Source organism: Mus caroli, unplaced genomic scaffold (genome assembly GCF_978045245.1).
Source record: "Mus caroli unplaced genomic scaffold, Mus_caroli_1 scaffold_3, whole genome shotgun sequence".
NCBI lineage: Eukaryota > Metazoa > Chordata > Mammalia > Rodentia > Muridae > Mus > Mus caroli.
This window is the reverse complement of record NW_028227258.1, coordinates 49,724,636-49,733,444: the sequence shown is the minus strand read 5'-3', so window position 1 is coordinate 49,733,444 and position 8,809 is coordinate 49,724,636. Positions and strand designations below refer to the sequence as shown.

The 8,809-nt window shown below is 43.5% G+C and overlaps 1 protein-coding gene across 2 annotated transcripts; it reads right to left on the bottom strand.

Moving 5' to 3' along the window:
- Nucleotides 1-216: 216 nt before the first annotated feature.
- Nucleotides 217-5,099, bottom strand: Prmt6 (protein arginine methyltransferase 6). Of its 2 annotated transcripts, XR_002377523.3 has the most exons (2): nucleotides 3,705-5,099; nucleotides 217-1,926 (listed from the first exon to the last, which is right to left on the bottom strand). XR_002377523.3 is itself a non-coding variant. In XM_021157943.3 (1 exon), the coding sequence occupies exon 1, from the start codon at nucleotides 5,092-5,094 to the stop codon at nucleotides 3,853-3,855; it is 1,242 nt and encodes a 413-aa protein (XP_021013602.2). In that variant the 5' UTR covers nucleotides 5,095-5,099; the 3' UTR covers nucleotides 2,835-3,852. The 2 variants fall into 2 exon arrangements, 1 of the variants encoding a protein (XP_021013602.2); XM_021157943.3 differs by lacking the exon at nucleotides 217-1,926 and having other exon boundaries at nucleotides 2,835-5,099.
- Nucleotides 5,100-8,809: the final 3,710 nt, after the last annotated feature.

Below are 8,809 nucleotides of genomic sequence, written 5' to 3'. Positions count from 1 at the left end.
TCCTTCATCAGAATGGAACCTTTTCATCTTCACTTCTCCTCCTTCCAGAAAGCCTGTTGTTTTCTGCAGTGCTAGTTATCAAATTCAGGGACTTGCCCGGGATGGCTATGTATTCAACCATCGAGTCACACTCCAGCTCTCCAAAACTACTCTAATGCCCAAAAGAATAGACCAGGTTACAAATTTGAAAAATACATGTAATATTTATTACAAGTAAGAGGATAAATCATAAACAAACTGAAGCATGGAAATCACATAGGAAGCTGAGGAAGACACCTGCGTGTGCGAGCATGCGCGCGCACACACACACAGACACACACACACACCTGAATATAAATTTGGCTTAGTTTTTATTTTAGTAGCTGAGGATCACCTATTTAATATACTTGGTCTATTATGAAACAGACCATCTTTTGTCTAATTTTGCACCATCAGGTGGTAAAGTTTCTCAGGTGTTCACAATCTTCCTGATGATAGGAACACGACTTTTGATCCTCAGAGAGGCTTAAAGGATGACAGCTGCCTTTCCATCCTTGCTCAGTGGAGCTAAGCGCTGGGAAGGATTTCCAGGCTTATGGATGCATGAAAATCACTGATGTTTTATTGTTCCCACTGTATCCTAGTTCTTTGAGGGGCAGATGTGCTCATTCATTATAGTGCTTAGATATTCTGTAGCTGCTGATAATGAAACTAATGGAGATCCATCTACAGAGATGAGCAGGTGGAGTGGGGCCTGTTAGTAAAAGGCTCCTTAGGAGCCATCTTTCCTCAGCACTAGGTAAACTGTAGGGATAACAGCAGGGCTGGCAGGAAACAGGATGTCAGGCAGCTGTTTGCAGCAGGTGCCTTTCAGTCACCTTGAACTCCATTTGATCTTTTACATCCACATCTCTCTGCCCAAATGACCAAATGACCAGTTCACTTGTCTTTGCCACTGTCATGGATTCAGCTTTCTGGGGACCCCAGAAAGTGTCACATCCGATTAGTGTTAAGGAAATGAACAATGGGGCTGTCCAAATGAGTGCCTACTACGTCAAACTCAAGAAGTTATACACTGCAGATGGTTCTTCTGGGCAGCTCTAGACTTTCTAGTATGTAACACTGTCCCTTCATTACCAAATAATAAAACCCTTGTTACCTTTAAGGTGGCATGTAGTTTCTAGTTTTTAACTGAAGAATGCAGGATTAGTATAACAAGAGTGAATTTTTGTTTACATTTAGAAAGTCAGAGTTGTGCCTAAGGTTCTGGCAAAAACTGGATCTATGCTGGGCACAGTGGTACAGTGCTGTTAACTCCAGCATTTGGAAGGTGGAGGCAGGAGCTTCAGGAGTCCAAAGTCATCCTCAGCTCCATATTGGGCTCCAAGTCCCCTTTGCACACTGTATGATCCCATTTCACAAGCAAGAATTATGTATGGAACTTTAGTCAAGTCTATCAGCATCTCTAGAAACCTTTCTACTTAGTGTTTAAAACAGATTATTCATCTTCTCTGACACTAAAACCATCCAGGTCCTAACAAACCTACCATATGGCCTTTTAGTGGTAGACATCTATTTATGAGCAGGGTTCACATTAGCTTGTAATTCCAAATACCTATGCCTATTAGAATGCATTTCTAGCAACTATGCTCATTGGTTTAATAAAATTAATGACAAGATTGGGAATTTTCAGAGGGCTAAATAAATGTATGGTATGAGGGAGGTAGGTGGAACTTTATCATGATGCTCTCTCTAGGGTCTGATAATTCCCTCCTGCAGCCCTAAGGGCTTCATGTTACATCAGATAGTGCCTGGGTGTCCACACACCTCAGGCTTTCATCCATCCCATATGTCTTCCTCCCAAAGGCTGTGGGGCTCCTTTGGATCATCTGGTACCCTGTGGCATACATTGCTCTTCATGTATAGCCATGTTGATACTGCCAGTGCCTGTGGAGAACAAAAAAAGACCAATGAGTATTTGTTCTGGAGCACATTTTGTATGCATCAGATCGCTCTAGGTTTGCCTTTTGCACAAATTCAGCATCATAGTACTGGAAGCTTACTTCTAGGTTACTTTAATTACTTGTATCTCCAGTTCTTTATGGAGTGGTACTATTGTTTTCTCTGGTTTGCATGGGGGGTGGGCTGGTTTGCTTCCTGACTTTAGCTTCTGCTTCAGCTCCCAGAATTTCTAATTCATTTATGAGAAAATGCAACTAGAATTTTGAAACATTTTGCTCAGTCAAGAAAATCTAGTCTCCACTCACACCCTCCCAAGTTTTAACTAGATTTTACTTTTTTTTGAGGGGTTGGGTGGATATAGTACTTCTATTTACAGAATTATGCAGAAAAGGATTCCAGGCACTTAAATACTACAGGAATTGCTATAGAAAGGCTAATCAAAATCACCAGCAATCACTATAGGCGAAAATTTGATTAAAAACATAGAAGACCCCAAAGGAACTTTTTAAACCTCTAACCAAGCATTTATAAAAGATGTTAAGTATTCTGGTATCAAAATATGCTTGTTATGTGAAACTGGTGGTTTTATATTTGTATTTTTCCCTCAAAATAGAGCCCCAGCAAATTAAGTTTTAATACTTTAGCAATTTAATATACAATATTTTTAAAAAGCCAAAAACAGAACCAAGGTTACAAAAAGTGAAATTCAAGAGTACTTAAGAACAGCAGTTTTCCACACCCGTTAAGTCTTACACAGCTAGAGCTCAAAACCATGTTAATCATCATTTGAGCTGTTCTAAAGCTGAGTTCTGCAGGAGCTCTGACACCAAGAGAAAGGTAACAGCATTATAGTAAACTCATGGACAGCACACAAGACGTCTAAAGACCTCAGCTATAAAAAGTGAGAATTCCATTTTATTTGCCACAGAAAGGAGGGAAGATAAATATGTGAAGTAAATGTGACAATCTGACTCACACTTCATTGTAAGGGAGTTCCCCAAATGCACACTGTTCACAGTTGTCTGAACTAAGGAGAACGGAAGACAGGAACTTTAACTAGATTAGAGTGCTCGTGTTCCTTTCATACAGAATTAGACCTGTGCTCAAATAAAGCAAGCACAAGAGGTAAAGGATTCGCCCTTGGGCTAGGTTCAGCAACCTTCCCTTATCAGACAGCTTTACAAGAGTCACAAAAATATTTATATTATAAAACATAGGTTTTCTTGACTCAGTCTTGAAAGTCAAAATAAAAATATTAACACCCTATTCACTTTTAGACTTTTTCTCCTGTCACTCAGAATTGCCTATGCAAGCTGTAAAATTAAGCCATTTTACTAAGGTTCATCAAATTTAGCATTCCGTAACGTGAGCAGGGTTATTTAAAATACTTCTGTGTTCCACTTCCTTACTAACAGTATGAATGTTAGAATATAAGGAAGATATCATATCCTACAGGCACCCAAGACTTGAGAGAATTCAGCTTAAAAAAAAAAAAAACAGCTTTAAAAATCATTCTACAAGTTTCTGAAATGTAATCAGACCATGTTGCCTTTCTCCCAGTTTCATACTGATAGGGATGGGGAGGTGTCAGATTAGCTCGTGGACCAATTATAAAAGGATCACATTTATTGCCCCCCCCCCCCAAACCCGGGCAGTTAAACAAAACAAACAGAAATACAAGAGTTTCTTCATACTACATGCTTTCCAGGTTTAAAAGCCCGTTAGTAAGCACACTGCACCAGTCCTTGGTCAGGGATGCTCACTTTTAAAATAAACACTGCCAGAAGAATGTTCTCAAATGAAGACTGGAGCGGTGAGGTAAAAGAGACAGCTATGTCCCCTAATTGCATAGGCGATCTCCCTTTCTCTTCGGACCTTCCGAAGAAGGTGGAGGGGGAGAAAAGGCAACGCTCAGTCCTCCATGGCAAAGTCTTTGGTCTTTTCCTCATGGTCTCCCACTTTGTAGCGCAGAAGTATGCGCAGACGCCGGGGGTTGTCCGGGGAGGGCAGCAGGGTGATCTCTCCGGAAATGTCCGTATCTTGTTCCACCGGCACCGGCTCGTTCAAGTAGAGGAGCGTCTGCTTCCAGTGGGTGGCAGGGTGAAAAGGCGAGGTGGACAGCACCAGAGGTTTCTCCGAGTCCCCTCCGGGAAAGGTCACTTGAAACCAGACGGCGAAACCGTGTAGAGGCGCGGAACCATAGCAGCTGCAGCGGAAGCTTCCGCCCACACCAGCCTCCAGCTCCTGCTCCAGGCCGGCTCGGGCCAGCTCGAGCTGGGCAAAGCGCTGCGGCCGGGCAATCACGTCCTCTCCGGACAGATCCTGCACCACGATCTCCGAATGGCCCATGAGGCAGCGCGTGGCGAAGCTCTCCATGCAGCTCATATCCACGCCATAATGCTGCTTCACCTGGCTCCAGAAACCCAGACGCCACTCGAGCATCTGGTCGCTAATCGGAGCCACGAAGAGCTCCGCGGAAGCTGGCAGGAGGAGACCTCCCTCCTTCAGCCATTTGGTCCGCGCGTGGAGCACGGAGCTCAGCATGGACTCGTGCAGAAGTCCGTAGCCCATCCACTCGCTGACGATGGCGTCCACTCGCTCCGGCAGCTCCACCGTCTCCACCGGGCCAGGCAGGACGTGCACGCGGTCCTCCAACCCGTTGAGCCGCACCACCTCCCGGGCCTGTTGCCAGATGGCGCTGGCCTCCACCGCGTACACGCGCCGGGCCCCGGCCTGGGCACAGAAGATGCTGAGAATGCCGGTGCCCGCGCCCACGTCCAGCACCGTCTTGCCTCGCAACGCGGCCCAGTTCTTCAGGATGCCTAAGCGGTAGGCGTTGGTGCGGACCCGGTCGGCGATCATCTCCTCGTGGACCGAGACGTCGGAGTAGCATTCGTAGTACAGCTGGTCCCGCTCGCGCTTGGTCCTCCGGGGTCGTGGCGGGGCCGCCTCCTGCTCCCCGCCATTTTCCTCCTCGGCTCCCTCACCTCCGGCGCCGACGCCGGCGCCTCCGCCGCCCCCCGACTCAAGCTTCCTTTTCTTGCTCAGCGACATCTTGGCCCCGGCAGCCGACCCCCAGCATTCGTTGCGCGGTGCAGTGCGCAGGCTCAGAGTCCCGGGGGCCTGCTGGGATTTGTAGTCCGCTTCCTGCATCCCGCTTCCTGAGGGCAGAGGCTCAACCAGAGTCAATCTTGGCACTTCGTTCTGTTCCTCTAAAGCCATGACAAGTTGTTCTCTAAAACTACACTATTTTCCCGAGATCCTTTCAGTTCTTGCCCTTTCCTTTTACCCCTTGTATTAGTCAGGGTTCTCTAGAATCACAGAACGTATGGGTAGCCTCTATATAGTAAGAGACTTTGTTGATGATTTATAGTCTGTAGTCCAACTCCCCAACAATGGTCAGCAGCAGCTGTGAATGGAAGTCCAAGAATCTAGCAGATGCTCAGTCCCACACGGCGTCCTGGCAGAAAAAGAGTGAGGTTTCCTTCTTCCAGTGCCCTTATATAGGCCTCTACCAGGTGTGTCTCAGAATAAGGGTGTGTATCACCACTTCCGGATCTGGGATTTACTCATCCTAGGCTGACCTTGAACTCTTGTCTCAGTTTCCTGGGATTAAAAGCTTGTACTACCTTGCCTGAGGCTAAGCTTTTCTTGGCCAGTAAGCCTCAAGATCTTCCTGCCAAGGCCGGGTGTGGTGGCACACGCCTTTAAACCCAGCACTTGGGAGGCAGAGGCAGGCGAATTTCTGAGTTTGAGGCCAGCCTGATCTACAAAGTGAGTTCTAATACAGCCAAGGCTACACAGAGAAACCCTGCCTCAAAAAAAAAAAAAAAAAAAAAAAACCAACCAACCAAACAAAATCTCCACACAAAGATCCAGGTCAGAAACCTGTGTCTTTCAGCCTCAAGATCACAGGTGAGTGAGCCTTCCAATTCTGGACTGTAGTTCACTCTAGATATAGTCTAGTTGATAACCAGGAATAGTCACTACACTCCTCCTTTATTTTTACACATTCTTGACGTAGGCACACCACTTACAGCTACATGTCTATGCTCCCCTCACAGGACCTCCCCCTGCCCCCCACTACTGAATTATGGTGGCACAGTTCTTGTCCCTTCCCTGATAGTTGTAACTCATCAAACTCTCTGTTCTAACCAGAGATAGGATACAAAGAATATGTATGGGGCAAAGTGAAAACCAAATAATACAAGATCTTGATTCTGAGTCCAAAGTAATCCCTGAGGTACTTTATGATCCAGGGAAAATACTGAAGAACTGCTGTGGCCATGAAATGTATCAGCCATCACTGGTGTCTCTGGAGAATAGTTTACTTGGTCTTGAGTCCTGTTCTGAAATTTCTGTAGTTCAAACTAAAGAACAATTAACATCAGGGGTATGATATTCTCAAACCCATTTCCAGTGTCTTTGGTGACCAGCTTATATATACACACATACATACACATAAATCTGTGTGTCTATGTAAAAGCATTTGCTTGGAGAAATGGTGGAACTCATTTCTTTTGACTACTTTTCCAATGCAATTCACTTAAAAAAAAAAAAAAAACCTGCTATATCTCCTTGTAAAGGCAGAATTGATACCCACAGGCTCAGTTATTTTATTTTTTCTGTTAGTCAAAAAGAAGCTTTATTAACAATAAATTAATCTCTTCATTGGCCATAACATAAAAACAATAATTTAAAGAATGTGTACTGGTGTCTGGTACAGGGGCAATGGACAGCACTAGCTGCTCTTCCAGAAGACCCAGGTTAGATTAGAAATACCCACATGAAGGCTCTCAGTTGGCTTTAACCGCAGTCCCAGGGGACATGTTGCCTTCCTTTGGCCTCCAGGAGTAGCAAGTATGTATGTGATGTCCAAACATAGAACAAAAATTAAAATAAAATTAATAAATGAAAAGATGTTGAACTATTTTCTTATTAAGAATAACATTTTTCAAGCTTAAAAACTAATCACACAAAAGAAAATGGGCTTTTTGTGTGTGTTAAAAATACTTGTTTAACTACATTTAAATTCTAGGCAACAGAATTTCTTCCCCTTTTCTCTCTATTAGTGTCAGTAATGAAATTGGTTTATTAATATGAAATCCTCTGCTGTACTTGTAATCTCAAGGCTCCCAGTCCTGGCTCATTAGAACCCTCCATGGAGCTTTATTGAAATACTCATGCTAGGGTCCACCTCAACCCAGCTAAATGAGAGCCACTCAGGGGAACTCAGGCATCTAGTTTTTAAAGCTGCTGGGGAGTCATAATGTGAAACCAGATGATTATGGCTAATTTTGATTTAATTAAATCTTATATCATTATTTTCAATAGTCAGGGCTCAGCAACCTATAACTGAAAAATCCATAAAATAGGTATTCTTCCTTTTTACCTTGGTTTCTTATCTTATGTTAATGAAGTAATGCCTAGAATAGCACATGAGATTAGTTATAAATGTGAGAATTTGATAACACACAACGAGCTTTCCCTTAGCCTATACTTCTCCCACTCTGATCTCAAACCGCCAAGTTTCCCTTTTGGGTGTGTTCAGTGTTTCACTTTTGAAGAGTTAATTAATATTTGTTATTTTGCTTGTGTGTTATAGGATGCTTGTAGAGGTTAAAGGACAGCTAAGGAGGTTGGGGCTTTCCTTATAATGTGGTACTTGGGATCCAACTCCAGTTGTCAGGCTTGGCTGTAAGTGTTTTTCCTCCCGAGTCATCTCCCTGCCCCAGAATGTGTTTATTATTAACCCAATTTTTAATTTACTTCTTTTTAGTTTCTTGTAAAAAAAAATCTTTAAATAAAAGTTTGTCAGTTCATCGGCTTTTTGACATTTCTTACTACCAAAGTCCAATTCTACAGAAGATGAAGGTGTCTTTCTAGCCTGGCAGTCTCTGATGGAATCTTACTGCAGCTAGCCACACCCCCAACTAACCCGTTCTCCATATAATTGCTAATATGGGTTTTACGAAAACCCATATAAAATCACATCATTAGCTTGAGGGGTTTCTCTTTCTCTGGCTGGGAGAATCAGGTAAACTCAGATGACTTCCCTTCCCATCCTATTCTTTCCCCTCCTATACCCTCCCTTCCCTTACCATGCCATCCTATCCTTTACCCATCCCTTCCCATCCTTTCCCTTCCCATTCTTTTCCACCCCATCCCTTCCTATCTCATATCATGTCAGAAATTCTAACTCCTCAGTGGTATCAAGATATACTGCCCATTTATACCAATACATCTTTTCTGGGTCCCATACTCAGGAATAGTCGAATTCTGGAAAAGAATTCTCTCATTATCACTTTACATCAGTGGTTTCAATGTGATTGGCCTTTCTTGGTTACATGGTGTCAGTTCACAGCAGTAAAACCCAAACTAATACAGAAGTTGGTACCACGGACTGGGGTATTGCTGTGATAGACCTGACCATGCTTTTGTTTGGAAGAAAGTGGATTTTGGGACTTAGGATTTGGAAACCAGCAGAATGCTTTAAATGGGGCTAAATGGGCTATCCTAGTAGGATTATGGGAGACTGAGAGTGATTTGAATTGTGCAGACCTGGCCCCAGAGGTTTCAGTGGAGAATTTCAATATGTGGCCTGCAAACTGTTTTTGTTGTATTTTGGTGATGAGTATGGCCACTTTTTGCCCTGTCTAAAGAGTCTGCCTGAGGCTAAGGTAAAGAATCTCAGGTTAATTGCATTGACAAAGGAAGTCTCAGAGATGCCCATCATAGATTTTGTTTTCTGGTTAGGTCTTGTGAAGAGACTTTTAAATAAGTGTAGCAATCTGAGAAAGAAAAATATAAAATATATGGTTCTAGTATTAAGGGGACATCAGGAAGTGAAATGGAGCTGAATCCTGTT

Excerpts from the sequence above, each read along its gene's own strand:
- Prmt6 (XM_021157943.3), bottom strand. The coding sequence starts at position 5,094 with ATGCAGGAAGCGGACTACAAATCCCAGCAGGCCCCCGGGACTCTGAGC.